This window comes from Haplochromis burtoni, unplaced genomic scaffold, assembly GCF_018398535.1.
Source record: "Haplochromis burtoni strain Fernald_Lab_line unplaced genomic scaffold, NCSU_Asbu1 Contig_4, whole genome shotgun sequence".
Taxonomy (NCBI): Eukaryota; Metazoa; Chordata; class Actinopteri; order Cichliformes; family Cichlidae; genus Haplochromis; species Haplochromis burtoni.
This window is the reverse complement of record NW_024582365.1, coordinates 1587457-1613438: the sequence shown is the minus strand read 5'-3', so window position 1 is coordinate 1613438 and position 25982 is coordinate 1587457. Positions and strand designations below refer to the sequence as shown.

The following is a 25982-nucleotide window of genomic DNA, read 5'->3' as shown; positions in this document are numbered from 1 at the left end:
CATGTAGTACTGGGGTAAAAGCTATTCAATAGTGTTGAAATAAAATGACAAAATTGCAAAGGATGAAAATATTCCAAGAGCTCACCTTACTTCATCTAAACATGTTTCAATCGCGTTTCATCAACACAAAATGCACGGGTTTGTTGAATATGAATAAGTTGTGTTGATTGAACTCAGTTGTTTAAGTTTCTGCCAAAGCAAAACACTTGTGTGCAACCAATGTCCACTATTGAATTAAGTAAATCCAACATGGCCCCTTTTTTCAGTGTAGACTCGTGAGAAACAAATAAAACCACTTTGTAAGTTCCTTAACAAACCCTTTTTTTTTTAGTCTTTACTTTAATAAAATAGAAACAATATTATCTGGTCATACAAATGTCCAGTTTAAAACCTCTAAATTATCACAACAAATCATTTAAAACTCCACATCAAACATTTACCAACATAATTAAATCATTAAATACATCTTTCAATAAAAAAAAGAAAAAAAAAGAAGCTAAATTGCATCTCTCAACCAGGTATAGCTGCTCAACTGAGACTGCATAGGAGTAACAGTGTGCAAGGCTGCTGCGAATGGAGTAAGTGCAGTGGAGACGGAGATGCTCAGACGATATTGTGGAGCATAGCGACAGCCAGAGCGATGAGGGTCAGCGAGGACGAAGAGACGGAGGCAGACGAGCCAATCTCAGCGAAAGGCTCCGTGTTTCTAAGCATCCAGTCCTTCTCCTCACGAAGGCCCTGATTGTCCAGCTCAGCACCCACCAGGCTCCGGATTGTCTCGTAGTATTTATTCAGCCAGTGAAGCTGGTGAGAGAAGAACATTTACTGAATGTTTACTGTTTAATATTCCAGCTGAATTTAATGAACTTTATTCCAAAGTAACCAAAATTGCTTAAAACAGAATTTCCTTTTTATTTTAGTGAAGAAATAAATGCACATTATGAAAGTGTTCGCACGTAATGACTCATTTATGCAACACATGATGAACATCCTGTGGTTCCTCAGTTTTCCTCACAGTCATCCTATTGTCATTACGCAGAAATGTTTAGCGTTATAAATTTTAAAAAATGTATCGTCATTGCTCCTCAGATGAACCACTTTATTTCATTTTGGAGTGTTATGGACTCTGGAAAAGATCATTTTCAGTAAGAAGTCTGTGAAACTGACGACTTAGACTTCCGGCTCTGATGAAATTCAGTTTGCACAACCAGTCAAATGACGTGATCCATTTTTAAAGGACTTACAAAACAATCCTTCCTGTGGCAAAATGCAAAACAATCTACAAAACCATCGATTGGGCAACCATCGATTGCGTGCTGTGTGTCTGTGCTGTACACTCCAGTTTTAAGGGGCTTCACAAGAAACTGTACTTAAAACACTGCTGTTCGAAGGTACAGAGCCTTGCTATCTGGCAACATGTGAGAGATTTTGAGACACTGTCATAAAGCTCCACAGAAGGATGAACATGGTGAGCAACAATGCTTAGGTAGGCTTTGGATTTAAACGATGCTCAGTTCATATGGTGGGGCCCCGGAAACAATTCAAAATGAGGAAGGCTTTTGGGATGGGTGGGCAAAAACCATTCCTGATTTGAGAACTGCATTAAGAGTGCTGAGAATGACGGTCATGGTGTGAGGATTGAATGCAACATAAAGAAAATAACTCCAGAAATAAGTTGTAAGGAAAATGCCTTCAGTCTAATACCACAGTTTACTCTATATACTCCAACAATTTCTGCATGCAAGCTTTCATTCAGGGACTACTGGTTAGCTTTGACCTTGTTCCAGTCAGATTTGTGAGGCATAGTGTAGTTACTCATACTGTACTTACCCATTAATAATAATGTTAGCTCACCATATAAACTGAAAAGGGCTACAATTAGTCCCTTTTTACGAATCAATGTAAATCAGATGATTGCAATTACAGAGCAGAATCAGTTTTTAAAAACAAGACTGTTTAGTGTCTGACTCCTGACGCCTATTCTGTTTATTATAAACAGCCCCTAGGACTACATATGCAAACAATTCCCTACACTATTACACCATCGCGTGTACTCAATTAGTGATACAAGACAGGACTGATTCATGCATTCATTCAAATGCTGCAGCAAACATTGAGACCAGACAGCATTTGTCTAATCTTCTATTATCCAATGTTGGTGAATCTGTGTGACTTGTAACCTCAGTTTCGTCTCCTGGCAAGCACTCTGTGTGGTCTGCACCTGTAAACCATCTGCTGCAAGGTTCAAAGCGCATTCAGAGATGCTCTTGTGCATATCTTGGTTGTAGTGGTTATATTTTACAATTCTTCTCTAACATCAACAAGACATTTCTAACCAGGGAACTGCTGCTCATGGGATATTTGCTTTAAAGTGCACAAAAATACACTAGATTTAAATAATACCAGGATTTAAACGTTCATGAACTCTACAAAAGTAACATCTGTTTGTGGTTATCAAAAGTTAATGTCATCTTGATTTGAAAAAAAAAAAAGCAGCATAACAAGTTCTTACATTTTCCACTTCTAAAGAAGAGCCAAAACACAGAAGTTGATTTCACACGTGGTTTTGTTTTCTTTACAGAGCGTTTTGATCAGTGAACCGTAGACAAACTGCAGCTTAAAGCGTATAATGGGGGATTTTAAGAGGAAACCAGCACTGGTATTGCAGGCAAAAGAGCCCCTGATATGACAGGTTTGTATACCCAAAGGTATTTACAAATTAAAACTAGAAATTAGTTTTGGGGAAGTAAACTCACACCGAGGTGCAGCCGAGCATTCGTTTTACGCCTTCACGTCAGCACATATTTGTATCTCATTTTCAGAAATTGGAGGCAAATGTCTTGTAGTTGATTATGCAATGAGATGCAAGTTCTTACCTGCTCTGAGCTGAGCAGTGACATGTCAATCAGCTTTCTGTCATATGGAACCAGTGATACAGTGTCAAAGGTCAGGTAGTTATTTCCATACTGAAGGACAGAAAAGAAAATCCACATAACTTTACCTTCACGTTACATTAAAAAAAATGATATAATTCCAGATTATCAATAAGGCACCACTTAATTTTCACCTTTGTCTGAACCGGTACGACCACTGCAACATCTTCAATCCGGATCCCAAAGTCATTCTCCTTATAATATCCAGGTTCTATGAGCAAAATCAAGCGATTTTTCAGGATTTTGACATTTTGCACAGAAAAACTTTACAAAATAAAACTCACCGATAGACGTGAACATGCCGGCTCTGAAGCCAATGTTGTTGCTTTGGAAGCCAACAGGCCCTGGGGATACATTACATTAACTCATGATTAAAATGCAAGTTACGTTACAGAAAAACAAATAAACCTCTCCATGATTTACTCTACAATATATACATTGGAAGCTTGTGAACATCATGCAACCTAAAGTGTATTTTCATGATCATGCTGGTCAGTGGATATCAAGTATTAAAGAGGAATTATCAGAGGTCATTATTCATGAGCCAAAATGTCAGACTTCAGGCTGCTCAAAAAACCTCAGTTTCAGCTTTTTTACTCTTTAACACTGTTAATGTGGTGGAAAATACAGCTGAGACTGATGAGAATAGTTTTCTGGAAAGTTAAAGGCGAGCTTTTATGATTTTTGCATCTCTGTCATACATTACTGTCGCTGTGGATATCCATAATATGGTCATCTCAGGCATTTAGCTAAGGCTGTAAGCTGGCCGGGGACCTTTTGTGTGGATTTGCATGCTCTGTCCAGGTACCTGGGCTTCCACCCACAGTCCAAAGACATGCATGTTAGATTAATGTGAATGTGAGTTTAAATGGTTGCCTCTCTGTTTTATCACTGCTGGGACAGGCTCCAGCCAAACTGCAACTCTGATTTGGATAAGTGGAAGAAAGTGGATGGATAAATGGATCAACAGACTCTTGACTGACATTTCAATGTTTTATATATTAAACAGTTGAGAGATGATGAAAATAATTGTTACCTTCAGCCCTATTAGGAATAATTTCCTCCTGATATTGTTAAAAAACAATTAAACACCATTTGGGGCACAGAATGGACCAGCCACTTAAAAATCAGCCCAATTTTATTTATCATTGACACACTGTATGATTTTATTTATTCATTCATTTTAACTCAGAAGGTGGAGAGAAGTAAGAAAAGTGTGATAACTAAACAAAGTGTTTTAATACCCTCTAGCATCTTTTTTGCGGAGGCTAGAAGGAATAAAAGTAATGCTTTCAGAGGTTTTTTTTTTTATCCCACTTTGTCTTCTGCATCTGTAATAATGCAGAAGACAAAGTGGGATAACCGTTAAATTGTTTCAGTTTCAACATGGTTGATTTAGTGGAAGATTTGGTGCCACTTCTCTTTTTTATTAAATTATACGTTTCCTTGAAATTCTTGTACTTTGTGGCTTTTTCGAAGTTTTTGTACACCTGGGACACATTTGACATGGACTCTCATCCATCATCATCATCCTCAGTAACTACTACTGGAAAGATTAAATGCATAAACCCTTTCTCTCGCAGTGTAGCCCATTTTCTGAAACCTTTCTGAGATATTGTTGTGATGCATAGATGCAAGTGTGAAAAATAAAACAGTGTTCAAAAAACAGCACGCGGCATATTTGGCATCTCAAAGTCATCTCCAAATAAAGGTTCGTACACTCATGAACTCCGAAGTAGTTTCCGACACCGTGACCTGTGCCATGGCCGTAGTTCAGGCCTACCTCCCACAATGCCCGGCGACCCAGCATCTCCATGTTCACACCTGTTGATGAACAAAAACCTCCAGTCAGACATCCTGTACCAGACACGCTACATCTACTCACAGCTATGGTCTATGGTGGAGGAAGGGGGCTCTCTAGTGGTGAAACAGAAAGATTTCATTTAAGATGTGTTTATTTTTCATTCCCACCTCTTGTCCCGGAGGGAAAAATGGTTCTGGATATCTCAATGTTTCCCATCAGCACTCGAGTGAAGGCCTCCTGTGAAGCAAGACATGTGGTAAATGATAGGAAACTTGTGTTTTGAACAAAATAATAAGAATTAAAGAATTAGCATATTGAAAAAAATAGAAAGGAGCAAAGTTGATTGATTGCTATATGACTGATTAGACTGATTATAAGGAAATATTAACATATCTTCTCTATCAGTGATACCTTTTGCATTTCTGTGGGCTTTCCCCAGTGAACCGTCCGAGTGATGTCAGTGGTGCCATCTCTGAAAATAGTGAGAGACACGGTGACTCATTTTAAACGCTCGTGACATAAAATGAAACTACAGAAGTGTGTGCAGAGATCATTTTTACTCACAGATACTGGCCACCAGAATCAACCAGGTACATCTCATCAACTGTCAACCTCCGGTTTGTTTCTTTTGTAGGGCTGTAGCACAAAAACAGGAAATGATAGTAGCACTGCTTGCTGGTGTTTTTCAAATGTGTTGAACTATTAGCAAAAGAAAAAAAATGCCTTCATGCAAAAAATCCAAAAACATAATAATGTTATTGTTATTTTGTGATAACCGCAGGGCTCTAAGGCTCAGAAAGATATAATCAGGCTGTTTATAATAAGACCGTGCGGGCCTCATTTTGTGAGGCACAAAAGTTGAGGAAAGAAAAATATTCTCAGTTACTCATCTTTTACAGATTTTCCTCGATGCCTTTTATGCAGGAAAGTCGTCCTCACGCTTAGTTCTCAAAACATCTCTCACAACACACACTCATTTTTATAAAAGACAAAAAAGTGTCAACACATGCAAAGCCACTCGATCACTTTAACTCTGCAACCAATGACTAAAAACCTTTCAGTCAAATAATTTTATGTTTTCATCAAAACCTTACTGGAACCAGCACCTCTCTCTAAACCACTCGCACCACTTATTTGTGTGATATATGCTTGTGTGTAACCAGGCATTCCTGACACAAGACTGAGAGCATGCATTTCTATTTGCTTCAAATCAAGGGCATCTGCTACTTCTAAGAGTGCTGAGAATCACGGTTATGGTGTGAGGATTGAATGCAACATAAAGAAAATAACTCCACAAATAAGTTGTAAGGAAAATGCCTTCAGTCTAACACCACAGTTTACTCTATATACTCCAACAATTTCTGCATGCAAGCTTTCATTCAGGGACTACTGGTTAGCTTTGACCTTGTTCCAGTCAGATTTGTGAGGCATAGTGTAGTTACTCATACTGTACTTACCCATTAATAATAATGTTAGCTCACCATATAAACTGAAAAGGGCTACAATTAGTCCCTTTTTACGAATCAATGTAAATCAGATGATTGCAATTACAGAGCAGAATCAGTTTTTAAAAACAAGACTGTTTAGTGTCTGACTCCTGACGCCTATTCTGTTTATTATAAACAGCCCCTAGGACTACATATGCACATTTACACTAAATGGCCACACCTTTGAATATTTGATTTCAGGTGTTTTGAGTCCCATTTCCACAGGTGTATAAAGCCACAGCAGAGCCATGCGGTCTGCTTTACAAACGTGAAACAATGAGTCACTCTAAAGAGTGCGGTTCGATAATAGGATGCCACTGCTGCAACAATGTGTGAAATTTCTTCCCCCCTAGATGTCACACAATCAACTGTAAGAGGTACTACAGTTAACGAACCACCATCGCAACCCAGCCACAAAGTAGCAGACCACATAAACTTACAGAGCTAGGTTACAGCTAAGGAACTGTGTGTAGAAGTCACCAACTTACTGCCGACGCGATAATCTCATAGTTTTAAACATTTTCTGTCATCAAAAACTGTGTGAGAGGAGCTTCATGAATGGGCTTCCATTGCTGAGCAGCTGCCTTATACAATCCTGTGTAAGCATCTGGGGTGGAATAAAGCATGATGCTACTGGACAGTGGTGCAGTTGAGTTATGTGGCGTGTCAAGTCATACTTCTCTGTGTGGCAGTCTAATACCACACCAGGTCAGGGTTTGTTGAATTCTCTGTTTTCAGCTGTGTGGTAACATTTTGAGGAACACCCTTTTCTAGCATGTCTTTGCCTCAGTGCACAAAGCAAGTCCCACAGAGGCATGGTTGGATTAGAACTTGATGGGTCCACACAAAGCTCAACACCGATTGGATGAACTAGAATGGCAGTTGTGAGCCAGGACCTCAAAGATACTTTTGTGGATAAATGGGCAAAACTTCCCACAGACAGGTGTAAAGTACAGGCATTTTGTCCATATAGTACAGTGACTCATCTTTTGATGTCAGTCTGAATGCAAAAAAACTAAATGAGTGTATTGAATGTGTTTGCGTGTTCAGTCTAAGCACTCCAACATTTTTTCAGTTTCTGCATACAAGCCTCATTCAGTTAGTCTTGTTCCAGGAAGATCTGAGGCAGTATTCTGGTGTAATTACTCATACTGTACTATTACTCCAGATTTCCCCATAAACTGAAAAGTGCTACACTCAGTCCCTTTTTAACATCAATACAAATCAGACATCAATATCAGTTTTAAAAAGCAAGACTTTTCAATGCACAGTGGTTGAGCAGGTTTAGGCTTACTTGGATACAATCTGTCGTTTGGTTTAAGTCTAGTTTTATTTATTATTTATTTTTTAATTCACGATTAACAAAACCGCTCATTCTGCTTGACTTGCAAACAGTCTGACACTACGAATCAATCACCATCACCATCAAGGGACTTGCCCACAGTACAGTGAATCTGAATCAGCTTCTGTGACAGTGTTTTTCCTGTACTCGACCCTTAAAAAAAACTAAACAAAACACTGAATTAAAATTATAAAGCCACAGTTTACTACAAAATGCTTTGCTGTTTTTCATATCATCTGACTGTAGAGGTTTCTCTCTATAATATTATAACATTCGGGGGGGTGGGGCTTGAGATGATGGTTATTGTAGACTGGCACCTTATATAACTGAACGCATTATCAGAACTCGAGTATGTGACATGTGAGCTGAGGACGTTTATAAATAATTTGTAGGAGCTGTAAAATGAAAGGTGATGATTCTGCACGACTGTTTCCAGGAAACGTGTTTCTTGAGTTTGTGACAATCTTAGCTCAACCAGCTTTCAGTATATTCAGTAGTTCTTTTAGGAGTAAAAAGATCCCGTCAAAAAACATGCAAAAAGAAGATTTTGGATGTATATTTAGGATATTCTACCAGATATTTAGCATGCCAGCAAAAACAAGTTCCTGTTTTGGCTTTAAGTGGTTTTTTTCTCCCCTTCTTTTTTTTTTTAATCCAGTAATGTTATCCTATTTTTACAGCTTTGAGAACTACAGAACATCATGCAAAAATACTAAGGTACAATATTCATTGAATAAATGCCTTGGAAAAGTCATGTTGGTTGTGAAATATTTAAGAAGGTTAAGACTGCTGCGAGTACACCACAACCACCAACAAAAGCGGCAACAAGTTAATGATACCACAAAAATGTTACAATGCTGCCTTGTTGTGGAACTATAGACAATTACAAATCCAGATGCGTAATGTCAGGGTTACGCAATCATATAAGGTCCTAAAGGGACCTATAATTAAAGCTTCTGTTACTTTTTTAACCTTAAACTTTTACGTTTTTTAAGGACCTTGTTGTTTAGTTTGTGTTCTTTTTTTTTTTTTGGTTTGAACGTCTTGGGTCATAATGGAAAAGCCAACACTTGAATTCCGATTTATTTTTTATCTTATAATCCATTAAAAAAAAAAGTGCACCAATGAAATCTTGAATATCTGAGCACCTCACAATGATTTAAAAAGATTCAGCAAACATTTAGGTCATTTTTGGCATCCAGCATGATAGTTTACTGTAATCTTCTATGAATGCATCCTTAAAAATGCAAAAATGAGTATAAAGATGTCGGGATGAAAATTTATCTCACCTGTAATGGGCAAGAGCAGCATTAGGTCCACTTGCAGAAATGGTGGCAAAGCTTGGGCCTCTGCTGTCCTTCTGTTTGCTGGAATGACGTTCACATAATTCTTTAATTATACTGTTGCAAATTTGAGTTTGAGCTTCATAATTTCTAAAATTTCTCATCTTTCATGTGTAACAAATCCTTTAAATTTTACATTTGCAAATTAAATAGTTGGCTTCAAATACTTCATGTCAGCCGTCCCTGTTCCCACCCACCTGCGGCACTTGTCGACGTATTCTGCAGCGGTCAGTTCAGTCGCATTCCCCTCTGGCACGGTCTTTTCCAGCCACATCAGGAACTGGATAACAGCAACGGCATCCCTCACCTGCACAGAGTCACCGTGACAATGAAAATGATGCAGATTAAAAATGCATATGGCATGTTGAAAGGCACCTTTGAATGGGGTAATGCATTTACTCAGATGTATGTTTACTCAGTATCTCCTTTGGAGGCATTATGCGTGTCTGAGTGTATGACATACGTGAGCATCCCGTAAAATCTGCTGCTCAGTCTCATCTTTCACAGCTTTTGTCGTCAGCACGGGAGAGTAGGAACTTGTCAATAGTTTGTCCTACATGATGCAAAAAAAAAAAGATTATTAATTATTATTTTTTATTACCCATTTTGTAAAATTCTACATATTTATTACTAGAAAGGCCTTGTTTAAAAAGGTGGAAACAAGACCCAGGGGTACTTAAACTCAGCCTGACCAGTCATTTTTTCAAATCATGTAATCCACATGGTCTGACTAAAGAACATGGGGATCTTCATAGTGATATGTGATATCATTGGGGAGTTACTGCACAGAGAATAGTTATTTTTCACATCTGTGAAGGCCCGGTTTGCAGCTGTGTGTGACATGGCTGGAATGATAATTGGCACCTCCTAGTCTGAAGTCATGGTTCTCAGTTGGAAAAGGGTGGAGTGGCTTACTCTACGGTCAGGAACTTGTTGCTCCAAGCGAAGGAGTTCAAGTATGTCCGTGACTGACGAAGGAAGTGGTTGTCACTGTTCTGATGGCTCCTGAGTCACTAAATTTGAGGATAGGATCCTGCCTTCACCCTTTGCCACATTAGTTTGAGGTAGCAGCAGAGTGGTTCGAGCGGTCCAGGGAAAGAGTTCAAATGCGATCACCTATCAAAGTGTTCGCAATAAAGCAAACAGTTTGTGTGTCGTGTTCTGATAGGGTTTCCCATAGCCCAGGAAGTGCTACACTGGCAACCAACTACTCCAACGCTCCATGTCAGACCCACAGCCCATGCAGCCAAATAACATGACAAATAATTCTTGCTCAACATGTTCGAGGCCACAGCACTGGCATGTTAGTGCCCTTTGTGCCTCTTTCCCCCCTAAAGACATATTTTTTGCTTTTCCAAAAGTTTTTAAACAAGGAAGCCTTTTGTGCCTCTCAATATATTCAAGTCCCACTTGAATATATTGGCATCAACCCCCAAAAAAAGAGTGCCTGGCAATCCAATGGGGGGTTGACTCTGTTCGTTATTACCTCCTGGGATGCCCATTCACCCTCTGCTCATTCCACGCCCCACTGCAGTGGTTTCATAACATGAAAGATGCCAATGCTTGGATTAACTGCTAGTATCCACCTAGTAGTGATCCATAGGTTGGGAGGTGCAGATTGCTGGAGCTGACTTTCTTTCTAATTCGTGAGGGGGGGCTGTAGGTTAAGCCGGACGGCTCCCTGGGTTAATTCAATTTTGCTACGTGGTGGCGGGAAGTGGTTCGTGGCTCTGGCAGTGCCAGGTGAGGACAGCTGACAGCAATGATCTAATCAGGTCCTGAGAACAAGCCCATTCATTTATGTCCTCTGTCATGGATATTTGTTTTTAGTCTGTATCTTTTGATTTATTTGAGCTACTCTACCAAGTCCCGATGTATTAAATAGAGGACATCCTGGGCTTTCCATTGATATTGCATGTGTTGGCCTCTTGGGTGGCCTCTTTTAGCTCCAAAGAGAAAAGAAATCACAAAAAACTTCAATGGGAAGATTTTTTCCCCCTCGGTTCTCAGGAGGATATTTTACGCAGTAGTGCGCTGGTGTGTGGAAAGGAGTCTGAGATGGCTGAGAGTGTGAGAGTGGCTGGAGCTGTCCTGGGAAGGAGCTCAAATGATCATCCATCAAAGAGTGTGCACTAACACATTGTGTGTGAAAACTAGACACTATGTGTGCAGCATTATCTTTCTCATAGCTCAGGAAGTGCTAATCCTTCCTCAACTTTTTAAAGCTTGAAGTCTGTGGCCATCAACTTTACAATGAGCATAAAGCAATAAACCTTTGCAGTTTTATTTTATAGGTCATCTGTCCAATATTTTCAGTTAAGCACACTGTAAGTTTAGAAGGAGCCCTGTCACAGACTATCATCCTATCTGAGCTGTGACAGGTTTGAGCCCTTGACACCATAAGTGAAGGCAGACAAAATAAAAATAGATGCATTAGTTTATTTTTTACAGTTTTACTGTGAAAGTATGAATCTGTGTTCTCTTCAGTATATTACACATTAGACAAACAGTCATTTGATCCAAAGAATTGATTAGTGCAGCTTTATAATTTACAACAGCTCTTCCATCGAGAACAGCAGTGCAAACAGATTGTTAGACATAAAAAATAAATAAATAAAAAACTATCACGGTGGGCAGAATTATGCTGTGCAACACATAAAAAGAAATAAAAGGTCTGCATACCTGTGGTGTAATGACCTCATAAAGAGCGTAGTTTGTGTACTCTGTACCGATCCACACCTTAACCCCAGGCCTGGTCACATAGTTCTTCAGATGATCGAGGATGGTATCATAACCTTTTAGCTGCACACAGAGGGCCCCTTCACAAGAGGCATTCAAGTACACCTTCAACTCTTCAGTCACCCGCTCCACGTGGAGAAAGAGCCTGTTACATGACGTGAAGGGAAATAAATACTGCATATCCTTTTACATAATATATAAACCACTGATAATAGGTTTGCAGCTGGTATTTGTGATGGGAATTATAGGAAATAAGGAAATGCAAAACGATTTTTATTCGGTGAAGTGTAGTGTCTAAAAAAATGAACCTACCAGATCTCATCCATTGTGAGTAGAGTGTAGGAGTAGAAGAAAGGGTTGTACGGGATGTCATTGCCACGCATGTTGAAAAGCCCTAAAAACAAACAAAGAAAACATCTCACTGTCAGCAAGTTCATTTATTTCCTCACTGGGATCAATTTGGGCCATGAAGCGCTCTTTGCATCTATTGTGAGGCTTACGCGACTCTCTCTGTGTAGCTGCTATTTCAAAACAGGCTCTAATTCAAGTCGGAGTCACGAACAGTCTTCCGAATGGTACCCTTCCTGTGTTGGTTTGTGGGTAGACTGCCTTTGTATAATTCAGTCTGCAGAAATCTTGCTTATTTCCGATTCAATCACATCATTTAACCTGTGTGGAGTGATGGAGCTGGAGGAGTGATTTTAGGTTGACATATAGAGAAATTGTTTGAATACGTTTCTAAGTGATTTCTTTTTTGATCCTAATATTCTTTATCTTAAAGGATTCTTTTTTTGCAATTACTTTCTTTAAAGTTAACATGTTCATTAGTGGGGTGAAGATTTTGTACCCAGTGGTAGCTTTAGACAGTATAAAAGATGGACATGGCTTCCAGATCGGAAGATGGAAAATAAAGTTTATGTACCTTAAAACTGCATTCTTTTGATTGCCAGCAGGGGGCGATAGCTGACTCTCCTGGTGAGGTTTTGTGCTCAGTCACTCATTTTGGGTCATAATTGAGAAACAAGTGGCAAAAATAGCTCATCTGTATTTTATTGTGCTTGTGTCCATTGAAACAGGAAAGGGAGCCACGCTGGAGTTCTCCAGAATCAAAAACGTGTTGCCGGCTTACTTTCGACACTGCCTCCATCAGGCAATAGGTGCTCTCTGCAAGTAGACATGCTACCTGAGTGATTTGTGGTCATATCACCCAGCCCTAATGGATGGATTACTTGGCTGGTTGTCCATCCAATAAAGGTTACACTGACTTGCTGCATATTGGTACAACATGTCATGACGTGAAAGAAAGGCCCTGGCCCTAGTTTAACTTCAGTTGATATCTGATCAGCCCAATACACCGACAAGTTAAAACTTCTTCACCATTAGTTCATACGGGAAGATTAAGTATTTAAAACACAAAAACTGCTAAAATAAACTATTGTACTTTAGCAATACTTTAAGAACATTAATGGAAGTGAAAAAAGCTTTTTTAGAGTCTACGAATGTGACAGAAAAACAAATACATTTATTTAGCAACAGTAATTATTTATTATTATAGTAATTATTTATTATTATTTATTATTACTATTATTTATTTAAATACTTTTAGACAAAGGTATCCTTGCTATGTGTCTTTTTTAATAATTGTAGATCCTCTAAAGGTAAGAATATTACTTAAAATGCAATCAAATCATCTTTAGTGAACCCTTATTTTAATCACGATATTAGTAGTGTTTCATAGGTTTTTAAATTAAAGAAATTAATTAATTAGAAATGAGAAAAAAAAGTCAGTTTTCTACTGACTGCTGTGCTGTTACACTGTAGAAAACAAGGCCTGAAGCAAACAAATATGCAGTGCAGCTGCAAGTCACTGGCAGGCAGCATGTTGTTACTGGTACTGAACAGTTAGGACCACAAACACATCTAAAACAGATCTGAGACATTTTCAGGTTAATTTATATGCAGCAGCTGAGTAGCTTGTCGGGACAGGATGTTGGGCAAGTAAAAGAGCAATAAGGAAAGCTATTCAGGGGGACTTTAAAATGAACTGATATTTCCTTCTTGTCATGCTGAATAGGGGAATGTAGTTCTGGACATTCAAATAAGCTTGAATCAAATGGGGGGAATTTAAATTCTGCCCTCGTGGTGGTGAAGAGCGTCTAAGACCTGCAATGAATACATTAGAGCAGGATATGTCTCAGGTGCTTTTCTCAGTGATCCAGTTGTAGCTCAATATAAATATGCACCACAATTAACTAAGGCATTTCTGAACGGCATTATAAGATATATAAGATTGCTGTTACTTACAAGCTGTTTCATCCAGCGCTGAAAGCAGGAGGCCCGTGGGCTTGTATGGATTGTCCCCCATCTGAGTTCGTATGTGCTCCACTTTCTCCTGCCAGGTCCTCTCTACAAATATACATATTTAATTTTCATTTGCATCCAGTGAGACACATTTGATGCTAATTTGTCGTGCAGTGTGCTTTTGTCCATCCTCGAAGGGTGGCTGTAGCTCAGGAGGTAGAGCAGGCCGTTTGCTAATTGGAAGGTAGATGGTTCAATCTAGAAGATACTAAGCCCACGTCGCTCTCTGATGCATCCACTGGAGTAGGAATATGTTTGAATGTTATATAGAAAGCACTTGCTTGCTACAATTTTAACTTGGACTTGTCTGAGTGCTTTTTGCTCAAAGTGAGTTTGTAGAGAGTAGGGCATGTGAAGAAAAATAACACTTAATTGTTCATACTGGGATTCTAACATTTTCACTTCACAAATAATGTGGTTTAAACAAAACAAATGTTATTATTAGCAAATAATGCCAAAATAGTTCGAACAGAACGTCTTTAACCACAACTCTTGATTATTAGCAGTTTATCAGTATTTCATTTTTAGGTCAAACAATCAATACAGATTATCGTCACACTGCTCGTTCACACAGTAAATATCTGGGTGTTTATTACTATGAGAATTTAATCTGTGTGTGTGTGTGTGGGGGGGTGTCAAGATGTGACCACATAAACGACTTCCCTAATCCTGCTGGTCTGGAAGTCCAGCAGTTCATCTAAACAAAAGGCACTTAGACTAAAACAGATATACTTGTGTTTGCTATACCATAAATCAGTAAGAGAAGATACAACCTTTCTCCTGACCTTAAGTTGTGTGTGCATGCCAGAGTGCTCTGGGAGGCACACGGAGTCTCCACAGACTACTACGGATCAAACCTCCATTATTATGCAATCGATAATAAAACCAAGCATATATGAGTAAATATTTCTAAGCATAAATGACAATCAACCATATAAACCTAACAGCTAACCAGATCACCTTTTCTATTAGGAAGTTAATGGCAGTTCCTTCCACTGCTTGTAAGTGCCATCTTGTTAACAGACATAAAAGACCTGCTAACTTACTGAAATTCTGTCAGAAATTCAAGTCTACTTTGCACAGCATTTGGAATGACTTACACAGAAAGGTGAGAAATTTGTGGAGAGCTGGACAAAGTAAATAAGGACAAATGCAGATGCACTAAACCAGGGTACAGCAACACAAACTGAATCACTGAATGGGGAGAAAAAAAATCCTATCCCATCCAAACAGTTTCCACTGTTTAGAAGAAGTAGACAATTTCTCTTTACAAAATCATCCAGGAGCTTATTGGTCTCATGGCGAAACAGCATCTTTGGTAACTCTAAACAGATCTCAAAAACAAAGGTTTATGAGGTATTCTGTGCTTTTCAGACATAAAACTTCACTTTATTTCCTATAGCAACTAACTACTATGATCTTAAATCAATAAATTGCTTTCAGTGCTCCACTTGTAGCTCTTAAATGTTTTACTAGAATTGTAGATCAGCAGCACCTGTCTCTATTTGTTAATCTTGCGATAGATTGGTGATCAGTTCAGGGTGTACCCCTCATCATATCCTATGACAGGTGGGAATGCCTCCAGCTCAACCGTGATGCTAAGCTGGATATACGGAAGAAAATGGATTGATGGATCTTTCAAATATAATGCTTTGGCTACTCCAAGGCCTTTCTAGTAAATAGGTCCTTTACTCTGACGTGCAAGCTTCTCATTACTTAATGGACTTCTTCCAGACAGTTAGCCAAGCAGAAGAACGAGCTTTCATGTCTAAACTATGAGACAATATTTGCAAGCTATATGGATTTCATTTTTGTGCAGCTTGTAGTCACATACAGTCCATTAGGTTTATGGTGCTCTCCATTTATTCAATGTGCCTATTCTGACCATAAACTGGACAATATGCTCATCCAGTCTAAGTTGGTATTTGATCCATCAGCCTGTTGTAAAACCATCGACATGCTATTTATGGCTCTGTTTTGCGAGCGGCTTATTGCACTCTGTCCAGTTTGCAGGTATTTATCAGCACACAGATAAAAAGGACCACACACAGGTAGACCAACAGACTGAAAGATGTGTGCTCAGTACAATCGTAAACACACGTTCACATAAAGGAAACCTACGTATGACTCGGTCAGGCAGGCGGGTGAGGCTGTCAGGCGGGACCGACGGTCTTTCCTTCCACACTTTGTCGACCAGGTTCTCTGTGATGGACTTGAGGCTGCGATCGGTTGACTCCAGATTGATGTTGTAATCTCCCTGCGTTTCTAATGGAGGAAACTGCAGATGATTACACACGCTGAACCGAATCAATCACAAGTAAACAGTCTGCATGGCGTCTGGAGGCTTTGTCAATAATTTTCCCATCTACTTAGGTGAGCACTTTATTGATGTTAAGCCAGACTGACAGGTGGGGAAGAAACGTGAGACTCACTGAGAGAGAAGAGGAAGGGATCAAAGCCGATCTCGTCACCCTTTGGCACTTCTGAGATAAGCCACTCTGCCACACTGCTGATGGACACTACAGAGCATCACACATGACAGACCGCAGTCAGGTTAGAAAATGATGCAGAGGGTGGAAAACATTGCAGCAATTTTAAAAGCAACTTTTGGGTTTATAAAAGAATATAAAATAAAATGAGCACAAATAATGTTAATCAGAAAATACAGTTTCTATCAATGAAATGATACATTGTAACATTGAAAGCAAACTTTGACCAATCGAACTGGTTCAATGTCGGTGTTAGAAGGGGTTCTTTGGGGTGAAGGTCCATCTAGAAAGCTCACTTGATTTGATGATGAACACTCTTAAGTTATTGCAGTGCAATTGAATTATGTGGTTAACAGCATTTGCAACAGTGGATGGGCCTATGCAAGTCAGATATTTGGAAATACCCCACTAAAAAGTGGTCAGTTTTTGCAGCTGTTGGGTTTTTTTGTTGCTGTTTTTTTTAAATCCCACCTGAACTTTGAACCTCTGCAGGAATTGTTTTCTGAATTTTTCCTGTAAAGAATAAACTCCTTTCATTGTAATACTTAATATTAGCAAAGCCTTCCTGAATTTGAATTTTAAAGCTGCTTATCTGAAGAGCAGAGGTCAGATCAACATTCAGAGCCATGCATTTAATGTGTTTTCCCGTATTTGCCTGACAGTACTTTTCAGCCTCCCCTACCTCTCTCTGTGTTGCAGCCTAAGAAGCATTTGTTGCTCAGTAATTTCCTAAAAATGTTTCAGCAAATGTTTCCCCGACCAGGAATGCAAATCCTGAGCACTTGCAGCTGTGGATTAATACATACATGGCTGTAATGTAAGTATATGTATTATGTGTATCATATACACAGCAGTAGAGGAAGATATCACATAACCCCACCATACCCTTTTAAGAAAAGAAGTAATATGAGAAACAGATACAACAATTCATCTGAATGTCTTAGCAGAAGTTGAGACTCAGCAAACCAACAGAGATTTTTCCAATCATCCATTGTCCAATTTTGTGAAGCTGGTGTAAATTGCTGAGCCTCAGTCTCTTGTTCTCAGATCATAGGAGTGAACAGCTGGCGTGATCTTTTGCTACTATAGTTCATCTGCTTCAAGCTTTGATGTGTTCGGTGTGATCAGGACTTTCTGAAATACCAACACAAGCCTGTCTGATACCAACAACGATGCCACACTCAATGTCACTTGAATCAAGTTGTCTTGACCATGCTTGGGTGATTAAAGCCAATGGTGTCATGTTATTGGATGACTAGATATTTTCATTAACGCACTGATGAACAGATGTACCTAATGAAGTGGCTGGTGGTGGGTGAGTGTATGTGGCCCTTTACAGGCCTCTTTTTTCTGCAATCCTTGAATGACATTGGCTGTCATAAAAAAAGTAATAAGTCCCATTAGTTGCAGTGTCTTAATTTTTGCTTCGGTGCTAAAGATTTTTGTTAATGAGCGATGTTTATTGATATTAAATCTGCTATAATGGTTTTTAACCCCTTAGCAGTCCTATTAGTCCCCTAAACCATCCAATGTCCCGTGGGCGGTACGTCCGACTGCTAACAGTTTAAAAAGGAAACATTTAACTGGAATCGAATGGTTGCTGTGTTGTCATAACAAGTAAGCAAAATAGGACCACTCCTACCATCTTTTTCCAGCTCCCAGTTGCAGTCCATCTGTCTCTCAGCTTGAACCCAGTAGCGGCTATCTGTCCACAGAGCGGCCTTGTTCAGGGTAACTACAGCAGTGCCTGAGGAGAGGCAGGAAAACAGCTGCGTTATAGAGAGGGCAGCAGCGACAGTGAATTACAAACGACTATAAATGTCAGAGTTGACTCAGTGTGTGACTGGACAGCTAATCTGAATTTAAAAGATGTATGTGTGATTGAATGAGAGGGTGAGCAAGAAACAGTGATAACAGTCCGGTAATGTGGTGTGGATATATAATCAGGGTTTACATTATCATTCCACTGTTGCACCCTCACATCACAAATACCCATCAATGAATCTTAATAAAAACCCAGACAATATGGCTTCTCATAATAGAGTTTCACATAGGTCTGATGGAGTGTAATCAGCGCTTTACTGAACTGTCATCTGCTTTCTTATTCTTTCACAGTTAAAGCGTGAAAACAGAGCTCATCATTTCATAGGGAAGTTCCACTGCGAGGGCGAGTGCCTACATTTGAGGACATGCTGTCGTGCAGCAAGTGAAAGCAGGGAAAACAAATGAATGAGGAGCGAGATGTATGGCGAGGATGTGGGATGAAAGCAGAGGAGCTGCGTGACCGAAGATGTCGGGAGTGAGTCATGGGGAGGAGGAGGACGAGACAGAAAAGGATTGTACCTGCAGAACCAGTGAAACCAGTCATGAAGGCCAACCTGGCGTCACGTGGTGCAATGTATTCACTCTAATGGAAAAAAGCATACACAAACTCAAACACAACAAACACACACGAGCTTTAATCTCAGATGACATAATTATGATGGACAGCATGTGTACCAGGTGAGCATCGGTGGCAGGGATAATGTAGGCAGAAATATTCATGGCACGCATTTGCACTCGTAGCTCCTCCAGCTGGAGAGAGGTGTTTACTGCTGTGCTGGGGAGGTACTACAAAACACACACACACACACACACAGCAAGAGTAAAAATCTTCAGATTGAATAAAAACTCGAGGAGCTGCTGATTCATCCATCTCTGTATTTCCCTCCATAATCATTAACTGCAGTCCATGTGCTGCAATCATTAACTACGTGCACAAAACTCATGCAACATGTCCTGATCTCTGGGATTGGAAGTTTTAGTTAGTGTTTAAGTTGATGTTTAGTTTTTGCTGAGTAAAATCATTTGTTCAATTGTTATTGGTGTGAAAAACAAGCTTCCAGATATTTTGGACCCTGGTTTGCTCTGTTATTCAGCCTGCCTCTACTCCTCCATATGGATCAGTCACATCTTTGACTTCAGCTTTATTTTCAGCTTCCTTTGTGTAATTTTAGCAAAGAAATCAACAGTATCCCCTTATATAGACATTCAGTTGACAAGCTAATCTTACCGGTGGGGTCAAAGAGCAGTTCCTTTCAGTTGATTCTCGTGCAACAGCACCATCAGTGTTTCCTGAAATTGCATGCACACAGAGGTAAAAGACCTTGGAAAAGTGATACAAGTGACTGAACTGAGCTATGCAGGCACGTTTTTGGATTAGTCTAAAGTAATCTTTCCCTTTAAAAGGGGCTTATTGTACCAAATCTATTCGGACAATCTGAAGGTCACAGCAATCTGCGGGACCAAAGTGACTCAAGGCTTTGAGGACAAGAGTCAGACTGGACACACAGAGTTTATATCAATCCCATTAACCACAGTTCATCCAGCAAGAGAAGTGCAATCAATCAAGATACTCCATTCTGTCATGTCCAAGTTACTGCTGATCAAAAACCGCTCCGCAGAGTTTATGCAGTCAAATTTTGTGCAAAGAAATACAGACAAGTAAAACCACCCGGCACAGACAGAGGAGAATGCATATACTTCTTTAAATGCAAGTCTTCTTTAAATGGTCTAAGTGCTTAAATCATGCAGTGTATGTACATGCAGACTGTAACTGTCCCTATAACAGCAGCTCCTACATGTGAGCTGTTCGCCACTTGACAGTTTCTGTACTGTAAACAAAGAGAAATATTGATCGCCACAGTGGCTCAATGAAAGTCTTCACACAGAGAGCAGATCCTAATCAAAGAGGATAAAGAGGAACTTTTTTTTACCTGTTAGTGCTGCTAGATACAGAGCCAGCAGCCAGCTGAAAGAAGGCATCTTGACACTCCGAGCCCTTTGCGAACAGATCCACACACGGAGTGGCTGAGGATCTGATGTTGCATGCAGCGTATGTGTGAAAGTGTGTGGGGGTGTTGCTCGTAAAAGCATTGCTGCCCTCTCTCTCTCTCTCGCTCCCTCTCTCTCCTCCTCCACTGTCACCACTCATTATCTCCCTGATAGGAATCCTGTGTGGTGGCACTGGAAGTGAATCTTAGTACTTGGAAAAATTCCTGACCAAAAATATGCATCCATCCATGAAAAACACCCACCTGTTTGTTTTGTGGGTTTTTTTTTGTTTCCCTTGCATCTGACTCAACAGTTTTGATTGTATTATGATGTAATTCAGTGGCTGTGGGTTAGAAATTCCCACTTTTGTGCATTTTTGAACACTACTGATATTGTTATTGCGTATATAAGAAGAGAGAAGCAGTCTTACACTGAACAACATGGATAAAGCTGCTTATATTCTGTGACTGTGTGATTGGAGAGTATTTGTCAGGTTGAAGGCAAGAACAGGACCCAAGCACAGGACTTCCTGGTTAGAGGCAGTGAATTTATTTACAGTGAGAAGTGAAGGGTAAAAAATAAACAGTTCAAAAAAGTCGTGGCTCAGTTTGTGGTTACCCAATCTGCAATCTGGGGTTCGGGCCACTCCACCACAGCCTTAATCTCGGCCGTCTCCGCCCGGAGCTGCTCCTGTTCCACAATGAAACCAACAAATGTGGAACTTGTATTTCTCACCTTTTACAAACAGAGGTTTCTCTAGTAGCAACAAGGCAAACAGGATTCTCATGACTGGACAGGGTCTTCGGAAACATCAGAAAGTTGCCAAGGTAAACAAAAACAAAGTGATTCATGAAGTCCCTCAAAATGTCATTCACCGGAGCCTGGAAAACCTCCGCAACCAGATGGTAAGCGACCAGATGGTACGCGTTGCAAAGGTCAAGTTTGGTGAAAATGGTGTCCCCTGCAGTAACTCCAAGGCTGAGGACAACAGGGCAGAGGGTACTTATTTTTAACTGTGATTTCGTTTAGTCAGCGGAAGTCGATACAAGTATATACAAAGTGTCTGTACACTTTCTTTTCCACAAAGAGTGAAAAGAACAGTGAGACATGAAAAGCAAACTGTTCCAAAGTCGTGACTCTGTTCGTGGTTACTCCTGACTCATGTGCAGTGCTCTTGGTCAGTGGTATGTGGTGAAATCCCACACACAATATTTGCAGGTGTGCTCTGCTCCCGCCAAACTTTCTTTCCCAGGTTCCTAACAAAACAAGATGTGACGATTAGATTAACGTTTCTCCTGGACGAGGGATAAAGACACCTCAGAGCCGCGGCTGTGCTGACGATGTCACTCCAGCGTCAACTGAAGTCCAGCCACTCTGTTAGACTGCTGACGAGGATCATCAGCTGCAGCTGGTGAATCTTGATTGCTGGAAGATATGGCTGGCTTCAGCGAGGGAACTCCTTAGGCCTGGTGTTGCCTGTAAACCAGCACACAGGCCACACACACTCACACACACATACTCACATAGAAGGAAGCAGGGGACTGGGAGAGAACATAACAAAAATAATAAAAGGGGCAGATCGACCGGCGAGGACTGACGTACCATGACAGTATTTATCTGAGGACAGATAATAAAGACATGCGGTCGTGTTTGTGTCTGCACACCAAGACTACTTGTAATTCTGCAGAGATTCCCATAAAAATCAAACAAAAAAAACCCTTTGGTATTTTTAAATCGCTGAACTCATGCCAAACAGATAATACCACTTAGCTGAAAGGAGGAGGAAGAAGAGGAAGGAAAAAGGAGCAGGGAAATGTATGAGGAGAATAATTACAGCAGCAATACATTAGGTTGTCTTCGAACATCTTTCTAGCTTCTCAATTTTTTTTTTAAATATTTCATTTTCATTTTGAAGAGATAGTTTGATATTTATGCAAAGACATAAATTGGCTTTCTTGTTGTGAGTTATGTAATATAATCAAATTAAAGCCACAGGGAGACAGATGGTGTGTTTGTAAATGAAGGTACCAACTAAATTCACCTATCAACACTTGGATAGCTCACTAATGAACATACGTTTCATTTGATGAAGCTGCACAAAAGCTGAAATTGAAAGGGGGATTATTTTTTAGGGGTTGAGCACATTGACTTTCTTGGGTCTTGCAGTCGAGAGGATGTTTCCTTTGGACAGAGCCTGGCCACATGTGTCCCTCCGGTCTGTCTTTAGGACAAACTAAAATATGTTCAGGATACATGAATAAAAGATGGATGCAGCATCTGTTTCTGGAAGTGCCTTAACCCTGTATTGTTTTGAATCGACATCAAAGGTAACGTCTGTGGTTTCAGTAAAAAATCAGACTGTAAGAAGATGAAGTAAACTTCATGACCACAGAAAATGCCATCGTAATGGGTTTACATTATGAATTTGTCACTGGAGGCCGGTACATGGATGTGGATCCAAATACAGACACCAAGTGGAACACCGATAAGATTTAAACAAGCTTTGTTGTGAACACAGATTAGAAATGGCAAGACGAGGGCACATAGTGGGGAGTCTCTATCGGGGAGGCACTGGAACAGCGAGAGCTAGGTCAGGTTATGAGAGTGAGGCGTTAATGCAGGGAGGAGAGAGGAATACTGATTCTGCAGGCTTGCAGGCGGAGGTTGTGAGGCTCTGAGGAGGGCAGCCGAGTGAGCATTCGAGAGGTGAGTGAGTGACTCTTGTTCCAACCTTGTTTTCCTCATAATACAGAAGAGATGACAGGCAGGGGGACAAGCAGGTAAAAGCAGTTTTAATTCCAGTGAGTGGGTTGCAGAGAGGTGTGGAGAATCTTGCCAAGGAGACCAGGTTATTGAGCTGCAGGGGAGTAAAGCAGTGACATCACGTAGAAACTGGAGGCACAAGGAAATCAAGGTAAGTACAAAGCATGAACACGAAAACAAGTAGCAATGAAAACCACCACGAGTTAGCTGACAAACTGGCGGAGAATAGAAGACTGCGCTGGTCTTAAATACAGCCTTTCTGATTGTCGCCAATGGATGAGAGGTAAGTAGGGCAGTTGAGGAAACAGGGCTCCGCCCAGAAGGCGGTCAGAGGTAGACACAGGAAGGCAGTGGAAGCCAGACGCTCCCTCTGATCCTGACAGAATTACTGTTTTCTGCCTTAATTAGAAAGAAAGTTTTTACTGCTCAGTACACCATTAATGCTTCCATAGAAAGTAAGGACATGCCTTTTGGAAGGACTTGCCAGAAGAAAGCCTCTTCTGTCTAAAATAAATATGGCAAAGTTGCATCTGGATAAACAACAAGACCTCTAGAACAATGTCTGTTGGATAAACAAGGCCAAAGTGGAGATGTTTGAATGTTTGATGAAAACCAGACGAAGCAATAACATTTCATACCAAGGAGAGAGGAGTTTGGCTTGTTTTGCAGCCACATTACTTCAGCACCTTGCATTCACTGAGTTGACCATGAACAGATCTGTATACCAAAGTATTCAAATCTGAGGTCATCTTTCCAGCAGCTAAAGCTTGCCTAGAAGTAGGACATTAAACAGGAAAATGATCCCAAGCATACTCATAAATCTGCAACAGAGGGTGTTAAAATGACCCGTCATTGGGTCACACATTGGTTTGTATATGTGCAATTTGCTAATAATATAGCACTGAAATGTAGACAAACCCATTAATAATGGCATGACTGTCATTTCTACCAGCTGTGCAGCAGGTTCAAGTGCATGCTATTCAAGATGAGGAAGGCTGATATATTTTTTTCAACAGGCTGTCAGTGTGAAAGTAATGTATTCATTTGATAGAGTGAAAGGTTTCTTTACATCAGGGGTGCCCAATCCCGGTCCTCGAGAGCTACCGTCCTGCAGCTTTTAGATGCATCCTTGTTCCCACACACCTGAATCAAATGAATGGCTTGTTATCAGGCCTTTGCCAAACATGATGGCATGCTGAAGAGGTAATCAAACCATTTGATTCAGCTGTGTTGGAGTAGGGATGCATCTAAAAGCTGCAGGATAGTAGCTCTTGAGGACTGGGATTGGGCAGCCCTGCTTTACATTGTCTTTTTAAACATTTTTTATCACCTCGCGTTGTCAACAAATCCAATTCTGTTATTTTTGCATAGTTTAACACACAGACAAGCACACACATTGGACTGTTTATCAGAAACATACTGCTGTAAACCAAACCGTTATTGACTCACTGAATGAGAAACTAAAATCGTGTGTTTCTTGGCCATCCAACAATTACCACACCTTTGGAAGGATTGTCATTGTCATGTTGACAGAAGGACTCTGGCATTCATGAGATATGGGGGTAGTCAGTACACAACGCAATAACATAGTGCTTCACTGCCCACTGTTACTGATTGTTTAGCAAGCCAATGCCATGATTTACTGACACTATAACTACCTGATGTGAATATATTTTTGAGATGCAACACCTCTATGGTGCTCTGGGATCCATTAGCTTTGAACATGACTTCAAAACCTGACAGACATTCAGAGCACAGTGTGCTGGAATAAGAAAAAGCCTATGATATAACACTGGGTAATGTAAAGGGATCACAGAGTGTCTCTTAGGCTGGAACATCAGAGAATATGAAAGCAAAGGTTCCTGTGATTTTAATGAATAGCTAGCTGCTCCAAGGTTACAAAGCTGTGCTTGATGAGTCGAAGGTGTACGGTTTAATAGGGCAACACAGCTGTGTAGTGATCAGCACTGTTGCATTTGTGTAGCCTGTGATCCTGAACTTGATGAGCACTTAGATGGAGGTTTACCTAATGCAGTAATAAAGTTAGTACTACACCTTATCAGCTGGGACCTCATTTCACCATCAGAACTGCCTTAATTCTTCACAGCATGCATTTGACAGGGTGATGGGAACATTCCTCAGAGATGTTGCTCCATGTTGAAATGATAGTATCACACTGTTCCTGCAGATATGTTGGCTGCACATCCATGATATGAATCTCCCATTCCACCACATTCAGTGGGTGGTCTATTGGATTGAGATCTTGTGACTCTTGAGGCCATTTCAGTACAATGAACTCATTGTGATGTTCAGGAAAACAGAAGTTTTGAGCTTTTGTCAGGGGCCGAGCTGGCTGTACCAAAATTCGGGACTCAAATGCAGACTCGCTTTACTTTGTACAAGAACTTCATTGAGAAAAAAGGATTAGAAGCACCAGGGGTTCACTAGGGTGTCAGAAGAGCAGAGTTACTTTGATTCCTGTGCGGAGTATACTGAAAACAGGAAAATAAGCTTAGTGCTGAAAAAAATCAAGATAACAACAACATCAGGGAGTCACTTTACCACTGGAAGGTAGCAGACAATCTGGTGACAAGTGGAGGCGCTTAATTGCATCTTGATGGAGCACAGGTGTGTTTGGCAAGAGCTGGATTCTGGCTCTGCCTCAAAGAGAGGAGAACCCAGCTCAATCTGGACTCAGAGGCAGGTAAAAACACACTCCAAACATCACAACGACCCAGACTATGACTGCTTTGTAATCCTGCTGAAGGCACTCATCAGAAGATGCATAAACTCTGGCGATAAATTGGCTTACATGGTCAGCAAAACAGAATTAGGCAAACTCAGCTGATATGGTGCAAAGTGTTCCAAGAAAATTTCCCCTACACCATTAAACCAACCTGAACGCCAA

At 40.3% G+C, this 25982-nt stretch overlaps 1 protein-coding gene across 1 annotated transcript; it reads right to left on the bottom strand.

The window, feature by feature from the left end:
- Window positions 1-290: 290 nt before the first annotated feature.
- On the bottom strand, window positions 291-20450 carry xpnpep2 (X-prolyl aminopeptidase (aminopeptidase P) 2, membrane-bound). Its single transcript, XM_005913167.3, has 21 exons — window positions 20254-20450; window positions 19551-19612; window positions 18998-19108; window positions 18842-18905; window positions 18141-18245; window positions 16442-16528; window positions 16131-16274; window positions 13953-14054; window positions 11961-12042; window positions 11592-11793; window positions 9373-9462; window positions 9107-9216; window positions 8856-8933; window positions 5302-5373; window positions 5149-5209; window positions 4905-4974; window positions 4653-4757; window positions 3218-3277; window positions 3068-3144; window positions 2877-2966; window positions 291-804 (listed from the first exon to the last, which is right to left on the bottom strand). Exons 1-21 carry the CDS (start codon window positions 20411-20413, stop codon window positions 604-606), a joined length of 2133 nt encoding a protein of 710 aa, XP_005913229.1. The 5' UTR covers window positions 20414-20450; the 3' UTR covers window positions 291-603.
- Window positions 20451-25982: the final 5532 nt, after the last annotated feature.